The sequence below is a fragment of the Phytophthora cinnamomi genome (genome assembly GCF_018691715.1).
Source record: "Phytophthora cinnamomi strain GKB4 chromosome Unknown Contig116, whole genome shotgun sequence".
NCBI classification, from domain to species: domain Eukaryota; phylum Oomycota; class Peronosporomycetes; order Peronosporales; family Peronosporaceae; genus Phytophthora; species Phytophthora cinnamomi.
The window spans coordinates 227,749-250,778 of NW_027151049.1; the positions used below are offsets into that span (position 1 = coordinate 227,749).

At 57.8% G+C, this 23,030-nt stretch overlaps 8 protein-coding genes across 8 annotated transcripts; 4 read left to right on the forward strand and 4 right to left on the reverse strand.

Moving 5' to 3' along the window:
• Nucleotides 1-1,206: 1,206 nt before the first annotated feature.
• IUM83_16465 (uncharacterized protein) lies at nt 1,207-1,613 on the forward strand (the record flags this gene model as incomplete). The annotated part of the gene is made up of 2 exons (XM_067941346.1): nt 1,207-1,413; nt 1,518-1,613. 2 exons carry the CDS (start codon nt 1,207-1,209, stop codon nt 1,611-1,613), a joined length of 303 nt encoding a protein of 100 aa, XP_067781619.1.
• A 226-nt stretch (nt 1,614-1,839) lies between these two features.
• Nucleotides 1,840-2,889, forward strand: IUM83_16466 (putative Polyprotein; the record flags this gene model as incomplete). Its single annotated transcript, XM_067941347.1, has 1 exon — nt 1,840-2,889. One exon carries the CDS (start codon nt 1,840-1,842, stop codon nt 2,887-2,889), a length of 1,050 nt encoding a protein of 349 aa, XP_067781647.1.
• Nucleotides 2,890-3,008: 119 nt separating this feature from the next.
• On the forward strand, nt 3,009-7,457 carry IUM83_16467 (reverse transcriptase; the record flags this gene model as incomplete). The annotated part of the gene is made up of 1 exon (XM_067941348.1): nt 3,009-7,457. One exon carries the CDS (start codon nt 3,009-3,011, stop codon nt 7,455-7,457), a length of 4,449 nt encoding a protein of 1,482 aa, XP_067781618.1.
• Nucleotides 7,458-9,168: 1,711 nt separating this feature from the next.
• IUM83_16468 (uncharacterized protein) lies at nt 9,169-9,810 on the reverse strand (the record flags this gene model as incomplete). Its single annotated transcript, XM_067941349.1, has 1 exon — nt 9,169-9,810. One exon carries the CDS (start codon nt 9,808-9,810, stop codon nt 9,169-9,171), a length of 642 nt encoding a protein of 213 aa, XP_067781617.1.
• Nucleotides 9,811-9,930: 120 nt separating this feature from the next.
• IUM83_16469 (uncharacterized protein) lies at nt 9,931-10,392 on the reverse strand (the record flags this gene model as incomplete). Its single annotated transcript, XM_067941350.1, has 1 exon — nt 9,931-10,392. The coding sequence occupies one exon, from the start codon at nt 10,390-10,392 to the stop codon at nt 9,931-9,933; it is 462 nt and encodes a 153-aa protein (XP_067781616.1).
• A 408-nt stretch (nt 10,393-10,800) lies between these two features.
• IUM83_16470 (uncharacterized protein) lies at nt 10,801-12,117 on the forward strand (the record flags this gene model as incomplete). Its single annotated transcript, XM_067941351.1, has 1 exon — nt 10,801-12,117. The coding sequence occupies one exon, from the start codon at nt 10,801-10,803 to the stop codon at nt 12,115-12,117; it is 1,317 nt and encodes a 438-aa protein (XP_067781556.1).
• Nucleotides 12,118-12,769: 652 nt separating this feature from the next.
• On the reverse strand, nt 12,770-16,902 carry IUM83_16471 (reverse transcriptase; the record flags this gene model as incomplete). Its single annotated transcript, XM_067941352.1, has 2 exons — nt 12,770-14,673; nt 16,524-16,902. 2 exons carry the CDS (start codon nt 16,900-16,902, stop codon nt 12,770-12,772), a joined length of 2,283 nt encoding a protein of 760 aa, XP_067781557.1.
• A 230-nt stretch (nt 16,903-17,132) lies between these two features.
• On the reverse strand, nt 17,133-21,908 carry IUM83_16472 (Eukaryotic/viral aspartic protease, active site; the record flags this gene model as incomplete). The annotated part of the gene is made up of 4 exons (XM_067941353.1): nt 17,133-17,800; nt 17,913-18,866; nt 19,008-19,336; nt 19,531-21,908. The coding sequence occupies 4 exons, from the start codon at nt 21,906-21,908 to the stop codon at nt 17,133-17,135; spliced, it is 4,329 nt and encodes a 1,442-aa protein (XP_067781558.1).
• Nucleotides 21,909-23,030: the final 1,122 nt, after the last annotated feature.

A 23,030-nucleotide genomic window follows, 5' to 3' on the forward strand; every position in this document is an offset into this window, starting at 1 on the left:
CGTCAAGGAGTTTTGAGCATACTTCGGCTCTTTTCGGCCGGCGTCACCCACGCGGCTGCGTCCTGTCGGCTTCCACTCCACGCCGTCGGCTGTGCGCTCCCAAGTCAACATTGCTAGTGAGAAAGTTGTGGTCGGGCTGAACTATCAGCAAGCACATAAGCAGCAACTGTATTAACAACTCTTGAATTTGATTGGATTTTTCAGTAAAAAGAATCAGTCAGTAAGCACATCAGGAATACATGTACAGGGCCACACCGAAATCGCAATTAGCAAGACAGCTACAGTCAGGGATTGGTAGTAATATCGATTTCGCCTCCAAACCAATATTAATAATTCGGAAGATGATTTCGATCTACTAACTATATTAATATATTATGGTTCGTGAAAATAACAATATAGTTACTAATAGTAAAATCAAACTACTAAACGCCCTTACCACAGATTCCGCTCATCCGCTCAATCGCTACGTAATCGTGATGAAAAATTAGCTGGCGCTAGACTCGTTCATTTATCGTGCGTGTACGGAGGGGACGATGTGGACATGTTGAAAAAGCTGAAAAATCTCATCATGGACGCCTACGACAGCGTTGACGAAATCATTCGATCCCGTATTTGGGTCCAGCATGATTTCGACATATTGGAGTCGGTGAATGAAGCGCTCAGCCAGCCGAAGACAAAGACCCCTACCAAAACTGAATGGAGAGGAAGAAACAGCTCGCCACTGCCTTCACCGGGATCTACTCGGGTTCTGCTCATGACGAGTTCAAGAAGTATCTGACGCGGTGTTGTAATTAATACCACACCAAGCCAGCCATGTATCTCGCTCCATACGCGGCCATCATACAGAGCTCGGGTAATTGGTAAGAGCCGCGTTCTGTCCGAGCTAGCAAAGAAATGCGCCTGTGACGTCACTGGAATTTAGTAGGATATTTAGTAGTTTTTTAGTACTAATATCGTGAGTTTTGTTCCTACTAAGTTTATGTTAGTACTAACTGCTGTACTTGGAATTATAATACTGTTATTATTAAATATATAGTAATGTTAGTGTTGTATAGTACTAATCGTGATGTTACTACCGATCCCTGACTACAGTACTGTACACTTAGATACTCACGGTGGCGATACGTTATCGCTAACAACACAGCTCGGATGAATTGGACACATGGACCGCACTGCTTGATAGATAAATGTCACGAATAGTCGTCAATGAAGGCGGCGGCGCGTCAACGCCATCGAGTTCACTCCAACGCGCTCGCGGTGAAGATGCAGGTGGACTCGACCGAGGCCAGCACCGAGTGGTTCCGCAAGATCGCGGACGCGCGACGAGGCCCTGGTGGACACTTCGCTCCTGCGGACCTGGAGGCTCGGCCGAGGACTAGCGTGTGCGTTGCGCTGCCGAGACGTCGCGCACAGGTAGCTAGCATGAGCTTGACTCTAACATGAAAGACACGCTCGAGCACCACCCTGCTTTTCACGAAGGACCAGCATCACGGGCTCCGGTGTGGTTCTCTCCAAAGCTTCTGGTCGAAGCGCTGTTCGTACTTGCCTTCGCGGACAAGGAATTCGCGCAGTACATGCAGGTGGACGATGTCGCGGGCAAGCGCTGGGTCTAGAGAGCCGAGTGGATGATGTGTGACAGGCTACTGTCACACGGGTGCCACCGCGAGTGCGCGGTGGCCAATCACAGTCCCGTATAGGTTTAATGGTTGGGACGGTCTCGAGTGCCGCGACAGTCCCAACACTCAATCAGAGTCTTATTTCCTACGCGCCTGTGCAAGTCGGTAGCGGCCTCAAGCCCGTTACACCTGGTAGCACTTTGTGATCCGTCCAACGACCAAGATGAACGACACGTCGATGAACGACGCGTCCACCCTCGGAGGGGCGACCGGCATGTCGCTTGAACACGCCAGCTTTCCTCATCTGTCGCTGTTCGAGTGGGAGGCACTGCACAGACTCGCTGCAGTGTCAGGTGACGGTGTCGTCAAGACACTACTGACTGCCGGCACGGAACAACAACAACGCCTGGCTGCCCAGGAGTTCATGGCACGTGAGCTCGCTGACCTTCGTCAGCGTGCGACGACTCCCACGTCGACCAAGAACAAGACCGACATCGTCAAGCTCGATGTCTCCACGTACAGCGGTGAAGGTAAGGGCCGCCTTCACCTGAACCGCTGGTTCTGCGAGGTGGACATTGCGATTGAAGCTCGGCAGCTGTCTACCGAGCTCGCGCGCACTCGCTTTCTCCTGTCCAAGCTGGCAGGAAAGGCAAAAGAATGGGCGCTCGGCAAACTCGTCGCCGACGCCTCCTGCTTCCCGACTATGGCATCCATGAAGGCAGACCTGCGACTCGCCTTCGAGCCGCCCCAAGATGAGAGCGTCCAGCGATCAGCCTTCTTGTCGTTGAAGCAAGGACACATGTCCATGCTCGAGTACATCCAGCGCGCGCGGCACCTCGTGTCGTGCATCACATCGCATCCAGTGGACATGGTTACACAAGTCCATGTCTTCATATCCGGCATGAACGCTGGCTACCAGCGTTTCTACCTGACTCGGAAGACTCCATCGACACTGGAAGAGGCCTTCGCTGTTGCGCTACGCGAAGACTACAGTGTGACGGCGTCGCAGGCATTCGACGTCTCTCGGGACCCGGCGCCTGAGCCGGAGCCGATGGAGGTGGATGCGATTCAGCATTACGGTGGACGCCGGGGGCCGACGTCATCGTCTCGAGCAACACCATCGCCATCGACGCGCAGTCCGCGTCCGATGCTGTGCTTCCGCTGTGGTAAACCGGGACACCGCGCGGCCGTGTGCCGCGCGCCGTCGCCCATGCAGGCGAACGTCACAATCGCGAACGACGTCGCCGCTCCAAAAAACGGCGACAACCAGTAGGTGCGGGGCGCCCTACTGGTCGTGGAAGGAGCGATGGTTCTCTGGTGGCCGAACCTCCTCCTAGCCCTCCCGTGCTTCATGCACGACTATTTGCCACCACATCCGGCAGTGACTCAAGATTGATCGTGCTCAGCATCCACGTTAACAACGCGAAGCGCCCGCTTCGCGCACTGCTGGACTCGGGCGCGACGAACAACTTCGTTCGCGCCGAGAGTCTGTCGGTGTTACCGGCAGACATGAACATTCGTGAAGGACCTGGAGACATGATCGTGAAGTACGCTGATGGGAAGCCGCGGCGGACGCCCCGACGCTCCGCGACCTTCGCGTACGAGTTCGATGGGTTCCGTAGTTCCGATGAGTTCTTGGTGATCGAGTTGAGCGGCTCGTTCGACTGCGTCTTCGGCATCCCGTGGCTTGCCCGCCACCAGCCTGAGATCAACTGGTTGACTGGCACAGTCCGACCCCGAGACATCGATGTGAATGCAGTGTTGGCGTTCCTGTGCGGAACGCCTAACCAGTGGCCGCACGTTGCCGTCATGGACTCCGACTCCATGGCCCATGCTGCACCTGAAGTGGGCGATGGCCCTTCGTGTGCGGTGTGCGAGCACGCAACTTGGGCTGGTCTTGAGCAGGAGTCTCAAGACGTGTCTGGCGTGGTTGAGCATGGGTTCCCACGTCCGGATGAGCAGTGGCTCTCCAGTGGTGAAGAGCAAGAGGATGTGGTTGAGCGTGGCCTCCCACGCGCGGTCGAGCATGTGTTCCCGCGAGTGGTCGAGCAGGAGCTCCCTGAAGGAGATGTGGTTGAGCGTGGCCTCCCACGCGCGGTCGAGCATGAGTTCCCGCGAGTGGTCGAGCGGGAGCTCCCTGATGAAGTTGACGCGGTCGTGTACGGCGACGCACGTCCAGGCGCCGATGTCGTGTCCCGGCGCCCCAGTTCAGCGGCCATGATCGAGCGTGGGCTCTCATCGGCAGCCTCAGATGACACTCTGCGTCCGGTTCGCCGTCGCGGCCGTCGCAAACCACCCCGCCCTCGTGCGCCATCGGCGGACCCGATCGAGACTGAGTCTGAGGTGATCTCAGTCCTGGTGGGGGACGACGCGGAGACGCCTCTGCGAATACGTGACGTCGAGGCCGCACGTCCTCCGTGCGACGCCGCCGAGATCACTCGGCTGCCTGGGCTCTCGTGGAAACACTTCCTCCGCGACTTGAAGAAGGGCCAGATCGAGCAAGTGTGCATGGTCGTCGCCGAAGACACTGAGTCCATCGCGGTCGTCGACGCCAGCGCGTCGGACCCAGCTTCCCACGCGAGGATGCGCCCGAAAGGGGTTGAGCCGAAGTGTGCACGCCAAGCACGCTACGCAGCTCAATCGTTGCCGGCACTTAAAGCAGCCGGCAACCCAGTCGCCCCACTTGTGCGTGAGTTCATGGAGATCTTCCCGGACAAGGTCCCAGCCACTCTTCCACCCGACCGCGGAGTTCGGCACGAGATCGACCTCGTGCCTGGTGCGAAATACTGTGTGACGCGACAGTGGCCGCTTCCCCGCGACCAAGTCGAGGCCATCGACGCCTTCTTTGAGAGTCGCCGACAAGCCGGCCACGTGCGAGAGAGCCTGTCCCCACACTCCAGCCCGACGTTTTGCGTGAAGAAAGCAACCGGCGGATGGCGGATCGTCCACGCCTTCAACAAGCTCAACGACGCCACTATTCCGGCGCAGACGCCGATCCCGAGGAAGGACATGGTACTGGACACCATGTCTGGCAGCACCAAGTACAGTGCCATTGATCTGATGGATGGTTTCTATCAGATCTTGATGCGCGAAGCTGACGTGCCGCTGACAGCGGTCAGCACGCCTAGCGGGATGTTGTGGGAATGGCTTGTGATGCCACAGGGGCTCAAGAATGCACCCGCCACCTTCAACCGCATGGTGTCCAACTTGCTTCGGCCGTACCGAGACTTCGCGCCTAGTTACTTCGACGACATCTTCATTCACAGCCGTGCCGAGGGCGGCATGACGGACGTCGAGGTACATCTCCAACACCTGCAGAAGGTGTTCGAGGTGATGCGGGAGAACAAGCTGTACGCCAACTTGAAGAAGTGTATCTTCTGCGCCCCCGAGATTCCTGTGCTCGGGAGCTACGTCAGCAAGGATGGTGTCCGTGCTGACCCCGAGAAGATCGAGGCCATCTGTGCGTGGCCTACACCTCAGGACCAGAAGCAGCTCCGACAGTGGCTGGGTCTCGCGACGTACCTCCACCACTACTCGAAGAATTTTGCGTTTACCATCCGTCCGCTGTCCCAGCTGCTCAAGGCCGACGCCATGTGGTCGTGGCGTCCCGATCACCAAGCTGCCTTCGACGCGGTGAAGGCGGGCTTGTCCACCGCGCCTGTCCTGATGCTGCCCGACCATTCGAAGTCTTTCCACGTGGTATGCGACGCAAGCGACTTCGCAATAGGTTGCGCCCTAATGCAGTTTGATAATGAGGGACGCGAACGTGTGGTGAGTTACCAGTCGCGTCAGCTGAAGCCGGCGGAGCGAAACTACCCTGTACACGACAAGGAGCTGCTAGCCATGCGCTACGCACTCATCAAGTTCCGCGTGTATCTGTTGGGCGAACAGACCTTCGCTATCTACACAGATCATGCGTCGCTGCGGACAGCGACGAAGAGCCCCCACTTGTCCCAGCGCATGGCGCGCTGGCTCTCGTTGTTCTCCGAATACAACTTCGTCGTACACTACAAGCCGGGCAAGACCAACATCCTCGCCGACGCGCTCTCACGTCGGCCAGACTACGTGCAGTCGGGTCGCCACGCTGTTGGCGACGAGGATGACGCCGAGTGTGCTGTGTGCGTCGCGGAAGAAGTCGCTGCGGTCGAGGTTGCAGCGACCAGCCCGCTTCATGACCTGATAACGGCCGCGTACGAGGAGGACGCGGCGTGCTCCGAGATGATCAAGTACCTTAGAGATCCATCAGCAGTGGCGCGGCGCCGCTTATCCCCACGCAGCCGCGCCCGCATCGATCGCTACGGACTGGATGGAGCCCTTCTGACCTACTGCGTCGATCGCTCGGAACCGCCACGCATCGTCGTCCCGCTGGACGACGATCTTCGAGCTCGGCTAATCCACGAGTTTCATGACACGCCCAGCGGCGGCCACCTCGGACGCGAGAAGACATTCGCGTCGCTGTCCCGGGACTTCTACTGGCCGCATATGTACAAGTGGGTACGGAAGTGGGTACGCTCCTGCGAAGCGTGCCAGCGTGTCAAGCCGTCCCCGTCAAAGCAGGCTCCACTTCGACCTTTGCCCGTGGCAGCGGAACCGTGGTCTTCGGTGAGTATGGACTTCGTCTTTGGGCTGCCTCGGGATCCGCAAGGCCGCACTGGTGTTCTCGTCTTTGTTGACCGACTCAGCAAAATGGTGCATCTTGCTCCGGTCGCCGCCTCCGTCACCGCGCAACAGTCCGCGGCGATCTTCCTCGACATCGTTTACCGACATCACGGTCTTCCGGTCTCGATTGTGTCAGATCGAGATCCCCGCTTCACCGCCGCCTTCTGGACTGAGTTGTTCAAGTTGATGGGAACGCGGTTGGCGATGTCTACCGCGTCGCATCCAGAGACGGACGGCCAGACTGAACGCGCGAACCGGGTCATCGAGGATGTGCTGAGGAGCTTCGCCACGTCATTCAAGTCATGGAGCTCCTTCTTGCCCATGGTCGAATTCGCCATCAACAATGCCGAACACGCATCGACGGGGCTCACCCCGTTCTACATCAACTACGGACGACATCCGCGTGTTCCAGCGCTCCTCGGTGTGGAGCGCTCGATAGATCTCTATGGGCCAGCCGACGAAGGCACAGCAGTTTCCGACAACACTGGTCGTGAGAACACTCACGATGTTGTCTCCGCACGAGTGAATGGAGTCACCACACGACATGGAGCTCGGGTTGCAGCAAGAGGGATGCGGACGCGTGCCGCCACGAGGGCGACACCATCGGATATCGCAGCGTGGACGAGTCGAACGTTGATCGATCCAAGTCAGCGTCGTCGCGCAATCGGGTATCAAGACACGCCGGGCGCGGTGGAAGTCGCCGCGCCTTCCCCCGCAAACTTCGACCCCAATCCGGAGTCGCAGCCACGCGATGCAGCGGCCGTCAACGAGTTCCTGCAGCGGCGCCACTCAGTGGTTCGCTATGTCCGCGATGCGATCGCGACTGCGGTCGATCGCCAAAAGGAGAATGTAGATCGTCGAGGCCGCAAGAACATGGAGAGATTTGCCGTGGGCGACCGCGTGTTATTGTCCACGTCCGGTATTCGACCCACTTTAGTGACGAATTTGGGCGCGAACAAGCTCGCGCCACGCTTTATTGGACCATTCACGGTGTTGAAGGTATTAGGTGATGCCTATACGTTGCAACTACCTACGGCTTTACGGCTACATCCTACCTTTTACGTTGGTCGGCTGCGGCGCTACCACCCAGCGACTATCCCCAACGACGCTGATAATCACCGGCGCTCCCGCGGTGATCACCCAGATAATGCGCCGTCTCCTGTTGGCGCACCTGTGGTGTAGCGGGATCAGCAAAATCTGCGAGATTGCTAGATCCAACTTCCCAGCAGCGCCCGGACACCGACTAACGGAGGGGGTACTCCGATGATCCGTGATCAGTGCTGAACTCCTCACCTTGTGTACCCGTCGGTAGGGCTGGATCTTGCTCCTCTGGTAACTGCTGAAGGGTCCAAGTGTTGAAGTAGGAACGTCTTGGCGAGACGCGGGGATCCGGTGGAGCAGCGCGGAAATCTTCACTCTGCTCGCGGTTCTTGGTCCAGACCAAGTGACTCCCGACTTGGATCTGGCGGCCTGGATCTGGATCCGGCCGAGTGGTTGCCTTGTGGTGTGTTGTAGGCCCTTGTTGCGACTTGGTAGGTCGCCCTTTGTCGTACTTGCCGCTTCCTATAGCGGGATCAGGGTAGTTGAGAGTCTTGGTTCACCCGGCCAAGTAGTTAACTCCGGGTGATCTGGGATCTGCACTTGTAGGGAGTTCACTAGGAAGGTTGATCTGGCCAATATATTATCCAGATTATTCAACCAACACTAGATCTGCTACCCAGTACCTTGCTGCTTCTTGGTGGGCCAATGTCGATCCCGATTCCAGGCGAAGGCGAAGGTACTTGCGTTGTCCAAGGCAAATTAGACTCTTTGGGGGGTGAGGGCCGCTTGCTGGCGTTTGGTAGTCTTGGGGTGCGTGTGGAGCCAAATCCAATATCCACAGCGTACGTCGAGCGGGGCCAATATGCGTTTCCCCGCTGCGAGTAGACCACTTGAGCACTTCCAGGCAAATTCGACACTCATTTATGGTTATGTCCAATCCTATCCCAAAATCCCATCACCCAATCCGAACTATCTTCCCATCTGTACCTGCCGGCTCTACGGACCACCTCTACCTTCACTGCATCGTCGCTTGTTCCCTCCGTTGAGTTGTAGCCGCCAGATCACCCACTGAGTCCCAGATCCGCCAGATCCTCAGATCACCAGATCACCAGATCACCAGATCCAGATCCGCTGATCTCCGAAGTGCCTTGATCTGGGTCGGTCTGCGTTGATCTGGGGTCCCTGTGCTGTTGCAACCTCCTTTCCTCGCTTTCCTCGTCTTAGCCGTCTACCAGAGGCTTGGATCCGCCCGGGCGTACGAGATCCGGATCCAGATCCACATGGATACATGTGATCTGGATCCACCTCTCCCAAATCCGCTTGATTCACGCTGATCCTCGCTGATCTTGAGTCCTTGGGTCGTCGCAAACTCTTTTCTCCACTTCGCTTGCCATTGCCACCTCTCAGAGGCCCAGATCCGCATGGGTGCATGTGATCTGGATCTGGATCCACATGGGTACATGTGATCCGGATCCCACCGTCCCTGATCTGGGTTAACTTGTCTTGATCTGGGGTCCTTCGGCTGGCGTAAGCTCCATCCACCGCTTAGCGTATCCTAGTCATCCCTCAGAAGCTCAGATCCGCCTGGGTACAGGTGACCCGGATCTGGATCCACATGGGTACATGTGATCTGGATCCAACTACTTCCGATAGTACGGATCTGGCCCTCTGCCGTATGTAGACGTCTTCTGTGTCATCTTGTAGTATTTCCAGTAGTCTCCCTTTGACGCCACACACATCTGACAGCCTCGATCCACCCACATCACCAGATCCCCTCGATCTGGTTTCTCGGGTGTCACTTCCGCGGTATAGTGACTCCGTCAAGATCCATCTTTTTGCCGATTGCTCCCAATCACCCCTTTCCCGGAATTCGCTTCTCCACAATCGCCTCCTGCGCGTAGTTGTTGCCGCACAACGGCATCACTGCGGGCACCTTTGATTTCTGCCCACTGGCGCGCCAGTGTTCCCCATGTCCGGCCCCGACCGAAAGTTGTCTGGCCAGCGCCCGGATCGAAGCGCTCCGCGTAACCGCCCGGATCTGGATCCACCCGATCTGACCGCTCCGACCGGCGCCACACCTGAAGAACTCCGTCGCTTGAACCGGGCTCTCTCTACTCGCTCGGTCCGGCTCGTCGCGGATCTCCGAGCAGCTACGGCGGCCCGCGACACGGCCGAGCGTCAGCGGACCCAGATCTCTCGAACGCTGCTTCAGCAGACTCACGAACTGCGCGAGTTGGAACGCCTTTACAAGAATCAAGGTGAGGAACTCCAACGTCTCCACTCTGAGGTCTCCGGCCTCCGTTCCGCCAGCAGCGATGTGAGTGGGGACCATGCCCAGCAGGTCGCAAGCCTGCAAAGCCAGATCACGCAGCAAACTGCAGAGATCCAAGATCTGGGACGTCGGGTCGCTCGGCTTACGCAGGAGCGAGATCGACTTCGCGACAACAATGACCATCTCGCGAGTGAGGTAGAGTTGGCTGGCGCCGAGATCCATAAGCTCCACGAGGAGCAGAGGTCGCTGGACAGGCAGATCGACCACGCCCAAGATGCGCGTGAGTTAGCTGAGAGTGTCACGATCCGAGCGCAAGAGGCCCTCTACCACGCTGAGGACGCCCTACATGAGCGAGATCGGGCGGCCCGCGTTGCTTCCGCCCCAGATCAACTGGTGCAGGAGCGAGATCGCCTCATCCAAGAGCGGGATCGGGCCCAAGCTGCATCCACCGAGGCTGACCGTCGCTTGGGGATCACCCGCGACGAGCTGCAAGGCATCCGGGTGCTCCTCCGGCAGACACAGGCCGATCTCAACACCGCTCGATCCACCCAAGCTGCAGCCACTGCGGATCTGATAAGTACCGTGGAGGATCGGGACAACGCTATACTGGACGCAGATCGCGCACGATCTGAGCTCGAGGATCTCCGTACGTTCCTCCGTCTTGGCTTGAAACTCCTTGGCCGTGAACTGACGCATATCTGCCGCACAGGGGCGAGTTTGGACACTGCTGAGCGGACTGCGGGTCTGCTTGAGAGCCAGATCCATCAGATCCGGGAGCAACATGAACGCCTTCAGCTGGATCATGACACTCTACAGCGGAATCGCCATGCTCTCCGCTTGGAGCATGACGTTGCTCTCCAACGTCTGGCGATCGTGGTCACTGCAGTAGGTGCACGACCTCTCCCCTCCGACGAGTTGGGAGATCCGGCGGCTTTGCTCCGTACACTTCGAGAGCTGCCTCAGCCTCAAGGAGATCGCCAGAGCGCCGGCGAGATCCCAGATCAGCCTGCCCCAGAGCATCTTCCCGCTGAAGCAGCCAAGCGCCCAGATCAGGAAGAGAAGCGTCCCAAGCGAAGTGGCGAGATCGCCGATCCGGAGCCCTCGAAACGTGCTCGCCGTGACTCCACTGCGGCGAATCGCGATTCAGCACGTCCAGGCGAGCGCCCACTCCGATCCGTGCCTAACCAGGGAGCCAAGCGTTCCGACGTCGAGATGGCTAAAGATCAATCAGGGTCGGAACCAGCGCACCACCCGGATCAGGACGATCTGGCTGAAGAAGGCCAAATCGACGATGACGGCGGCTTCGTAGAGGACGACGAGGACGAACCCGGAGAAGATCACGGCCACCCGGCGGCCGAAGAGGTTGACGACGAGAACGAGGAGGAGGAAGGCGAGGATACCAGCGGCACCGGCGGTACCAACGATGATGAAGAGGAGGATGAAGAAACCGCCCAGATCACCAACGAGTTGCTCGAAGCCCAGACTCTGCAGGCGATGGCTCAATCCCGATCCGCCGAGCGTCGTCGTCAGCACGCGTCTCCCCGGCGTGGACCTGTGATCGGCGGATCCGGTGGATCCCCGGATGATGATCCCGACGATGACGAGGTTCCTGGTACCAACCCGGATCCGGATCCGCGAGGGCCAAACCCAGCCCCGGCTAATCGGCGTCGTCCCGCCCGTAATCCACTAGCACCTGTCGCTCCATTCGGATCTGAGGCGCAATGTATCCCTGGACGAGCGCAACCTCGGATCTTGATCCAGGCGGACGTAGATCCCTGGATCTCAGAGGAGCTCGACAACAAGACCCTCGCTGCAATGCGGATCCAGGCGCTGTTCCCTGTCCTGCCGATTCAGCTGGGCTGGATCTTCCCTTATTTCGAGTTGGCAGAAGATCGGCCTCAAGTCGCCGACACCGACTTCTGCTGGGAGCTGATCACGGAGAACAACGTACGAGCTCTACTAGCCACGCGCCCCTGGGAAGTTCTTGAGAACTCAGATGGCGCGATCTCGTTTGAGACGGATGTTGGTGGCCGGCTTGGACTCGCGATCCGGCAATACCAGAGTTACGAAAAGGCAAATCGTCAAGCCTACTGGGAATCCACGCACTCTTTCCCGATCTTACCGGCATCGGCGGAGGCTTATCCCTGGCTGACAGTGTATCACAAGGAGCGCAACAATCGCAGATCGCACGCCGGGAACCGCTGGAAAGGGTTTCTGCAGGTCTTGATAGTGGCCATGCAGGAGGGGTGGTGTGACCTGGACATCCTGTTGGATTCCTTCTTCCTCCACTTCCCCCGCCGCCACGAATCCGTGATCTGGTATCCGGGATACGAATCTCGTCAAGCCAATATCAAGAACCGTCGTCTCAACCGCCCCGAGCCCACCGATCTGTTGGAGGCTCTTGACGAGTGTAACGGTGCTGACTCGTGGCGCAACCACTACCGCGACAGCCCTCAAGATCACCCAGCACGCCAGATCGCACGCCTCACCGACAAATTCTTCGGTGTCCACACTGCTGACGCTGAGTAGGGGGCCGGACCCTTCCGAGTCGCCTCGGATCTTGGCCGGATCCACTACCCGATCGTTGAAGTTTCCCCTGTCTAGGCCAGATCCAGCTTGCATGTCTTATTTCTTCCACCAATACCGCTTTTGCCATATCGACATGTTCCACCCTCGTCTAGCGACCTTCAGATCGGTCATTCGCCGTCTTGGTTACCCAGCTTGCACTGCTTCACATTGTCCTCACCTCAGATCCGGATCCACCTCATTCCGACATATTCCAATTCGCTTCGGATCCGGATCCACCTGATCCAGCTCCACTTCAGATCCGGGGTCACGTGATCTATCCCTTCTTGCATCGGATCCACGCAGTACGGGCAGCGAAAGACCTGAATAAGCTTGATCCGGGTCCACTCATCCCAGATCCGTTTGACCGAGATCCATATGCGCCAGATCCACCTGATCTTCGGCGTCTCGGCTTCGAGTTGTCTTGAGTGATCTGGGACCTTAGGCGAGCATTATCACCGTACCAGTCTTCAGTTTGCCAATATCTGACGCACACAACGCCAGATCTCCACATGCAATATACATCACCCATCCCATTAATCTGCAGCCACCCTGCAGATCCTTCTTCCAACACACCGCTGGAGTGACCAACTCACTCCAGCTGATCCCTGTCTCACTACTCCTCATGAGACTGCATCACGCCAAACCGGTTCCGATTTGCCCGATCCCGCAAGAAATCGTGGAGTACCGCACCGCAATTGAGGTCTGTCTCATCGGTCCATGTCGGTTCGTCGTACCCTCTCCAATGCACCAAGAATTCCCTGTAGATCCGGCCATAACGAGTTCGCTTTCCTGTTCTCATGTCTGTAATCTTCTCCACCTCGTATTCGTCCTCGTCCAGACCTTGGATCCAGCTATCTTCAGGCAGCAGGGCTTCATCGAAATCAAGACGATCTGTATCCTCGACTGTCAGCCGGATCTGGGGGCGATCTGGGAATGTCTTCACCAGCTTCAGCTTGGAGACATGCACCACCGGGAAGAGGCGGTACTCTGTACCTGCCAACTCGATCCGAGCTGCATATTCGCCGATCTTCTCCGCCACACGGAATGGGCCGTGCCACAGGTGCGCCAACTTCCGAGCATACCCTTCTTTGACGCGATCCAGGTATAACCAGACACGGGATCCGACCTCGATCTGGTGCGGGTGCACTCCTTCGTTATGGTGGTCTGCCCGATCCGAGATCGCCTCTCGCAACTTCTCATTGACTTGCTCTCGTGCCTGTTGGTAATAGCGCTGGATCTGGTATCTCCACCTCCGAGGATCTCGATCCTGACGTCGAGTGCTGCCTAACGGGATCGTCGCCTCCAAGGTGGTTCTAGGATCCCACCCATGTACCAGGTAGAACGGGGTTTCCCCCCGGATCCGATCCTGAGCAGTGTTGATCGCGAAGGTAAGCCGTTCTGCGTAATCATCCCAATCACGTTGATCCAGATCCTGCACGTACATCTTGAGTGCCCTGGTCGCTGTTTGCACCATGCGTTCGGCTGTGCCGTTGGCCTGGGGGCGGTAAGCCATAGTGGCGCGCTGTCGTTGTCCTAAGATCCGGTTGAACGATCTGAAGAAGTCGGACATAAACCCTGGCTCACGGTCGTGTCGGATCACTTCGCTGGCGCCGAATCGCCTGAACACGCACTCCTCGTATGACTCCGCGATCGTTTGTGCCGTTCTCGAGGCGCTAGCTTTGGCGATCACATACCCTGTGAACAGATCCACCCAGATCAGCAGCTCCGTGTTACCTTTGTAGGACTTGGGCAACGACGGGATGTGATCCATGGCTATGATCTGGAACGGGTAGGTTGCCTGGATGTTACCGGGTGACTCACCCTGGATCCGGGGTCGTCCCTTGCCCGTCTCGCAGTCCACGCACTCTCCGACATATTGCTGCACGCTCCGATAGAGGCCTCTCCAGTGGAAGTGATCTCGGATCTTCTGATACGTGCGTCCGATCCCTTGGTGGCCACCTTCCAGACTCGCGTGATAGTGATGCAGAACATCCTGTTGGAGTGTCTCCGGAATCACCAGTCGCATCAGTCCATCTCGATCCGCCTCCGATCTCCTCGTAGGGTGGCAGTAGAACAACAGATCACTCAGATCCACTTCGTAATCCATGCTAATATTGCCATAGGATCTGGCCTCATCCTGCGTCAGATCTTGCGCCGCCCCGACCAAATACTTCTTCAGCCCGGCGATCCACGCCTCCTCGTCCTGAGCTTGCCGGATCCGATCGATCCTCAGCTCTCTCACTACCTCTTCTTGTAGGACGGTAGGTGTGGATCTGGATCTAGCCTTCGATTTGGTGGTTGCTGGCGAAACTCGAGCGACCGAGTCGGCCTCCTCCTTCCTAACCACCAGTATCTCGTGCAGTCGATTCAATGTGACCAGATCCTGCAGATCCGTCTCATCGTCGACCAGGATCCCGCCTTGGCGTTGGAGTGCGGCGCTCGCTAGACTATCAGCGCTACCGTTCCAGTCGCGCTTGACGTGTACCAGCTCGTGATCGGGCCAGATCTGCAGCCGATCTAGGGCTTTTTGCCTTAGCAGTGTGAGCCCTGGTGCTTTGCAGTCGATCTCACCTCTCACTTGGCGGATCACCAGGTTTGAGTCGCCACAGATCACTAGCCTGCGCCGATCTTCTCCCTCGAGTAGGTCCATACACAGCAGGAGGCCGTGGTACTCGGCTTCGTTGACAGTCAACCCTTCAGCATAGCCGGATCTAGCTTTTACCACACTCCACTCGGGCAGCTTCCATAGGATCGCGCTGTAAGCGCCTCCACCACGTTTGACGCGGGCGGATCCGTCGAAGCTGACCACAAAAAGCTCTTCATCTAGCCGTACAGTCGGGATCGGTACTTGGATCTGGCGCCTGGGTTCCTTCTTCGGCGCAATCGCTATCAAACCTGATCGACTTGTGATCTGGGTGTGATGCTGGCGGCGATCGCCCCCAGGATCTCGTCTTCGCCCTTGGTACACTTGACGATCTCTAGCGTCCACGGAGAGAGCAGGGCGGCCCACTGTCCTAAGCGTCCTTGTAACCCCGGTGATCTGAAGAGCCACGCCAGTGTGGAGTACCTGGTCAGGACTTTGATCGGGCGGCCCACCAACATATTATAACCCAGATCCAGGATCCGCAGCAACGCTAACACCTCCTTCTCGACAATCCCATAATTGAGTTCATTGGACTTCAGCGTGCGGCTTACGAAGGTAACCGGATAGTGGATCCTATCATGCTCCTGCATCAGGGCTGCCGAGATCGCCCAATCATTTGCATACACCACCACTATTGGTTGTAGACCAGAGTTGAAGTGGCGCAGGATCGGAGTCGAGGCAACCTTGCTCTTCAGCTTAGCAAACGCCCGGTGAGCTCGGATCCAGCGGGGGTCGATTTCGTCCAGACCACCCAGGCCCAGATCGCCTGTCTTCAGACTATGAGAGCTCAGATCTGGTATCTCCGGATTATGTGCTTCCAGATCCGGTATCACCAGATCAGGATATCCTGATGCTTGGAGTTCCAGCGCTGATCTGGGGGCTTCGCCTCCATGTGGAGTCGACGCAACGCCGCTGGGGTGCAGATCACTTGGTTGTGAAGTCTCACCAATCGTGGATCCAAGATCACCAGATCTCAGATCCTGACTCGGTGATCCGATGTGATCTGGGGTGGGCTGGTCCAGGTGTGCCTTGATCTGGGCCCGAGCTTCCGCCTTTGACATCGCGGCGAAGTCCACCTCTCGCAGCTCATACAAGATCGCAGCGTAAATGGCATAATCCTCGATAAACCGACTGTAATAATTTAAGCTTCCGAGGAACGACTGCATCGATCTGAGTGATCCCGGGAACGGCAAGTCCGCCAAGGCAGATAGATCCTTGGGATTCGCCTCCAGGCCTGAGTTGGATACCTTATGGCCTAGATATTCCACCTTGGCTTTGCCCCAGAAGCTCTTCACCACACTAATCGAGATATTCCATTCGTCACACGCCTCCAGCAGATCGTCCACCCGTTCACACAAATGATCCCACGATCTGGCGGTCACCAAGATGTCGTCGATATAAGATCTACGTCCCAACACCGAAGGCTTGATCGAACTCTCCCGATCACTACTTGCCGGGTGCAGATCAGTTCGATGTTCGCTAGATCTGGATCTACTCATATCAGATCCGGGCCGGCCCGATCTGGGATCACCCGATCCGAATCGGCCGGATCCGTGCTTACCAGATCCAAGTCCGTCGGACCTAGATCCACTTGATCTGGGGAAATGCTGGGTCGTACTCTCCAGATCACCACTCATCCGGCATCGACCAACTCGAACTTCGTCAGATCCGGGCCGACCAGGCCGAACAGCTCCAGATCCAGATCCGCCCGATCCGGGCTTACCGACTTCGCTTCCGTCCAAGCCAGCTCCCGTTGATCTAGGCGGAAGACCACTTGACGTGTCCAGATCACCATGCTCCGGGGCAAAATCTGCTCGATCGTCGTCGGATCCGGATCCGCTTTTGTCAGATCGCGGGATCCGGGTGAACCCATATAGCGCATTATCGAGCATCCGCTGGTAGATCTGGGGGGCGTTCTTCAAGCCAAACGGCATACGATTCCACTCGAACAGACCGAACGGGGTGATGAAGGCAGAGATCGCACGAGCCCGATCTGTCATGGTCACCACCCAAAATCCGCTTGCCATATCAAGAGAACAGTACCAAAGTACCTTGTCCAGATCTTCGAGCAGGTCGTTGATCAGGGGCATTGGGTAGATCATCAGCCTAGTTAGACTGTTAACCAGCCGATAATCAATGCACAAACGTATATCTACGCCGTTTTTCTTGATGATCACCACAATTGGGGAAGCCCATGGCGAGATCGAGGCCTTGATGATCTGAGCTCCGAGCAACCCTTTGATCAGATCTGACAGCTTCTCGCGAAACTGAGGCGCAACCTTACGCACACGCTGGGCAATGGGCCTCGCGTCGCCCACATCGATATCACAAACTACGCCACGGGCGGCGGGGGCAACGCATTGCCTTTGCCGATCAGCAGGTGTCGGCGCTTCCAGATCAACCCGCGTAGGCGCTCGATCTCCTCCGGTGCGTTGATCTCCGGATCGCCCACTTGTATGTCCTCGATCTTCACGTCTGCCGTCCCCACCGTGACTTCAGGCAGCACCGCCATCTCGGCTTCGACGTCTTCTGCATGCAAATCGCCACTCTCATGGATGCAGACTTGCTCGTCCTCGACCGGATCCGAGCCAGCCTGATCTGCATTAAGCGGGTTTGTAGCGGCCGTCGAGCCCGGTGCTTGGTTGGCCTCCTGTCTCATTCCGCCGTGTAGATCCTTGCCCTTTCCTGCTCGGTCATCACTTGATGCGTGTGTGCCAGCTGGATCTGCGTCCTGTCCCTTATCACCATATGTCAGATTTGCAGATCCGCCCCCTGTCTCTGGGTGATTACCACCCTGATTACTCTCCGATAGGACAACGGGTTGATCCGCCTGTCCCACGCCAGCTGGGTCTTCGGCACCTTGCGCGTACAGCGTCGGACCTTGATCGGTGGGCACCTCGCCTGGTCCCGTCGATGGATCTGGGGATGGCAGGTCCTCGGCGGCTTGCTGCGGGTCCTGATCTGGCCTGGGCATGTCCGCTAGCGCATGATCTTGGTCATCTGACGTCGTTGTCGCCTTCAGCGCCCAAATCCTGGGGGGGTTCGCACACACTGTCTGGCACCACCTTCGGATCTGGCCGTCTTGTCGCCAGACCGCCCCGGCCACACCCACCACCGGGTGATTTGGCTTCAACTGGGGTGATCTGGGCTCGCGACGGCTCGGGGACCACCTCCCACTGCATGGCGAGCGTCGAGCACCCGGACGCCGCTGCGGTTGGGACTCCTTGTGTCTTGTCGCCCACGGCGAGGCCTGGATCACCCTGGCCTGACCCCGTCGCGTCCTCGGTGTCGAGATCCGCGCTCTTGCAGGTCTTGGGCAGCCTCGCCGACTGTGGATCTGAAGGTTCCACGGATTGTAAGGCTTGGAGGTACAGTGTCTCAGCAGTCACCTGGGGCACATCACCCCGGACCGCCTGCGCATGTGGATCTGGTTGTGGTTTGTTCCGACAGCTCTCCAGGTCCCGCGATCTAGTTTCAACGGGCTGCGCCCGTGGCAGATCCGGCCTCCGCAGTATCGCGCGCGGCACAGGGTACTTGGGACGCTCAACCATCGGCGGCGGCGGGGTCCGTGGGGGATCTGCCTTCGCGGGCCCGGCTTCAGTGGTGGCCTGCAGGGCGAGGTTCTGCCACTCCAAGTAGCGGCGGGATCCGACGGTCACGAAGCCCTGCAGCCGCGGGATCCGGTCGCCCGCGAGCCACATGCCGATCCGCTCGTCGCGACACAGCACCAACTTCTTCTCACCGACGTTGGTGATCTGAAGGTACTGTGTCTTGCCTGGTCCTTTAGTCACGGTCGGCACCCACAGATCTCCGCGTGTAACCCACAGCTTGTCTTGATCCGATATCTGCAGGCGCAGCGGAAGCTCGACGGACTCTCCGGCACCCAGCTGCAGGTGCTGATCCAGCCTCACGAGCCTAGCCTTGTCATTGTAGAGCTGTCGCCTTCCACTGAGCTGGATCCGGACCTCGTCGGGCAGGCAGAGTGATCCATCGGCCAGATCCAGCCGGATCCCGGCCGGGACCATGAAGTCCATGCCCAGGATAGCTTCTTGGCCAGACAGATCACCTACCCAGATGTCGAAGAAATACACCAATGATCCTGCTAAGGTAATCTTGATCCGAGTTCTTCCTTCCGTTGTGTAGACATTGTCACCAATTCCAACGCATTCTTGACTCTGGCTCCTGTCGATCTAGCACCCAACCTTACGAGCAAAGGCGGTGTCCACGATGGACACCTCGGCACCTGTATCGAGGAGTAAGATCGCCTTCTCATTGTTGATCTTGCCGGTGATCTTGGCTTGTCGGAACCACTTACCCGGTGAATGTTGTTTCCAGTAGCCCCGAGACTCTCCTGGAAGGAGATCTGGCGACTCCGGATCACCGGATCGTCGATAGGCCTCGACGCGGCCGGATCTGGGCGTCTGGGATGTGGTATCTTCTCCATCCGCGGGCCGGAACCACAGATCTGGATCCTGTTGCTTCCAGTACCCCTGCGGCACCTCCGGATCCAGATCCACGGTCACCGTCGCGTCGGATCTGGCAAAGTCGTCGACTTGATAGAGACTTGAGACCACAGCAGTACGTTTCCCATGTAGATCACGTGTATTACCTTGTAGATCTGGTCGCTTGCTAACTTGATCTACCGATGTCTTGTTCACAAATGCATAGATGCAATACCTAGAACGCTCGGCTCGTACCGGATTCCAACCCGGCGAGCGTCCTAGTTTAACATCTTCTCGGCTTTCTCTGGTAGCATCCCCGCGTGCTTGGTCGGGTTGTACCACTGGCGGATCCAGTTGTAGAACTCCTCCATTGGGCACTTGCCCATGTCGTGGAGTTCCCCGCACCCGCGGCACACAAAGAGGCAGTGATCTGCCGGGTGGCCTCTCTTGCCGCACTTCTGGCAAGTCAAGCGCCTCCAGCATCCAAGTTCCGTGTGCTTCCGGGATCCGCAGTGCGAGCAGCGACTGCGATCGGATCCGTCGGCATGGACTCTGGATCTGTGGTCACGAGGCACTTGATCTGCTGAGCGGCGTTCCAGTTGGCCCCGATCTAGGGTGTGCGGCACTTCCTCGGCTTGTGGAGGTGGTTCACCGCCCCCAGCCATGTAGATCCGGCGGTAATCGTCCCCGTCCGAGTCAGATCCGTCTGAACTTGAGTCGGATCCGGAGTCGGGGGCCTGGATCTGGACCGCTCGCACATGTTTCGCTGGGACTGCCGGTGCAGGCGTCGCTGAGGCCTTCTGCCGGTATTTGCTGGATCCAAATGCAGACTTCTTCATCCGGTTCTTCGCTCGATCCAGCGCCCGCAGGACTTCTTCGAGCTCATCTGCATCTGGAAGTCGTAGCAGCGTCAGCCGATCGGCCAGATCCTGATCTCCCAAGGTTTCAATGAAGTGATCCACATGTTCGCGCTTCTCTTTGGGTCCACCATCCTTGATCTTGAGTCTTGCACGTAGTCCAGCGACATTCAGCCGGTGCAGGTACTCCAGCGCAGACTCATCAGATCGCTTGCGAGCATGGTAATACTGGCGGGCTACCGAGATCCCGAACCCACAGTACTGGATCTGGAAGCTGCGGAGCAGCTCCGACCACTTGTTGCGTGTGGATCGGGGTAGCTGCCGGTACCAGTTCCTCGCTGATCCGGATAACAGATCCGCGAAGGTCAAGCACTTTTCTCCGTCGGATGCTTGATCGCGTAGGAACGCCGACTTCACCTTGCCGACCCAAGCTCTCGCGCGATCTTCGTCATGGTCTTTACCAGAGAACTCCTTGAGATCCGAGATTGCCGAGATCCGGACGCGTTGAATCATGGTGGATCCGGTGGATCCGGCTGTGGTTGTGGCGACAGCGGCGCGGCTCGGAGTCGGGAAGTCGAGTTCGTCGGGATCGTACTCCCAATGAGAGTGATCTGGATCCGGCGACTCGGTGGACTCCATGTCGACGTCCTGTGATCCAGGGTACTGGATCGCTTGGGGTGCCGGCGTCTGTTGCTCCCTCAGGAAGCGGCTCATCGCGGCTTGGAAGTAGGACTCCAGCCTGCCAGTCGATTCGTCGGAGCCGGGTCCGGTCGCCGTGGTGGCTTGATCTGCCTGCTTCGCCGCCTGCTTCCTGGATCCAGATCGGGGGTGATCTGGGCGTTGGGCCTTGGATCGAGCTTGGAGCATCGATGCGCCAGACGGTCCGAGCGACATACGTCGTGGTTCCGATGAAGTGTCGGATCCAGCTTCCGCGGCAGACACGAAGGGCGATGACGTCCGGCAGCTTGTCGAGTCGGCCTTGGTGGATGCTGATCCGGGATCTGGGACCATCGGCAACGATGTCGCCGGGACCTCACCCACCAAGACCCTCAGCTTGTCGAAGAGGCCGTGAGTCGAGGCTTGGATCTGGTCCAGATCCAGATCGAAGAGATCGTTTGGATCAAACTGTCCCGCCACAAGTCCGGTCTCCTTCAGCAGATGCATCAGGTTCTTCGCCGCGACCAGCTTGCTGTCAGCCGTCGCGGGAGCTGCGATGGGGCCTTGAAGGTGTCCGATCTGCTTCAGATCCAGGATCCGCATCACTGGATCTTGGACGATGAAGTCACGCAGCTCCGCACGGCGGAACGCGAACTCCAGAGCGGCTTCCGACCATCCGGATCCGGGATCCTTGGGGTCTTCTTCGTCCAGACCCGGGGCCTTCATCTTCCTCCGCGCCGCCGATGTCTTCGGCTGGTCGTGATCGAGCGGCTTGGGCAGTGGAGGGGTGTAGGGAAGTTGCTCACGTTTGAGCTTGACCGGTGAATCAGCAAATGTATACCGATTTGTGCCAGCCTTGGTTTGTTTTGTTGGTGGATCTAGACTCACGTCTAGATCCACCGGGAACTCTGAAGGGACCTGGGGAGGAGGTTGAGGTTTGTCTTCCAGATCCGGATCCGGATCTGCTTCTCTTCCGTCGACAGAGGTCCTCCCAGCACTCTGTCGATCCGTGGATCTTGCTTCATTCAGCGGCGTCGTCGTCGATCCCAACTCCGATGACGCCTGGTCCCCTTGTTCCATCCTCACTTGAACTTCTTCTTGGGACTCACGGTGAAATCCCGAGTCACCAGAAGATCCGGGCACGCGCACCATTGTGGTGTAGCGGGATCAGCAAAATCTGCGAGATTGCTAGATCCAACTTCCCAGCAGCGCCCGGACACCGACTAACGGAGGGGGTACTCCGATGATCCGTGATCAGTGCTGAACTCCTCACCTTGTGTACCCGTCGGTAGGGCTGGATCTTGCTCCTCTGGTAACTGCTGAAGGGTCCAAGTGTTGAAGTAGGAACGTCTTGGCGAGACGCGGGGATCCGGTGGAGCAGCGCGGAAATCTTCACTCTGCTCGCGGTTCTTGGTCCAGACCAAGTGACTCCCGACTTGGATCTGGCGGCCTGGATCTGGATCCGGCCGAGTGGTTGCCTTGTGGTGTGTTGTAGGCCCTTGTTGCGACTTGGTAGGTCGCCCTTTGTCGTACTTGCCGCTTCCTATAGCGGGATCAGGGTAGTTGAGAGTCTTGGATCACCCGGCCAAGTAGTTAACTCCGGGTGATCTGGGATCTGCACTTGTAGGGAGTTCACTAGGAAGGTTGATCTGGCCAATATATTATCCAGATTATTCAACCAACACTAGATCTGCTACCCAGTACCTTGCTGCTTCTTGGTGGGCCAATGTCGATCCCGATTCCAGGCGAAGGCGAAGGTACTTGCGTTGTCCAAGGCAAATTAGACTCTTTGGGGGGTGAGGGCCGCTTGCTGGCGTTTGGTAGTCTTGGGGTGCGTGTGGAGCCAAACCCAATATCCACAGCGTACGTCGAGCGGGGCCAATATGCGTTTCCCCGCTGCGAGTAGACCACTTGAGCACTTCCAGGCAAATTCGACTCTGATTTATGGTTATGTCCAATCCTATCCCAAAATCCTATCACCCAATCCGAACTATATTCCCATCTGTACCTGCCGGCTCTACGGACCACCTCTACCTTCACTGCATCGTCGCTTGTTCCCTCCGTTGAGTTGTAGCCGCCAGATCACCCACTGAGTCCCAGATCCGCCAGATCCCCAGATCCCCAGATCACCAGATCACCAGATCACCAGATCCCCAGATCCAGATCCGCTGATCTCCGAAGTGCCTTGATCTGGGTCGGTCTGCGTTGATCTGGGGTCCCTGTGCTGTTGCAACCTCCTTTCCTCGCTTTCCTCGTCTTAGCCGTCTACCAGAG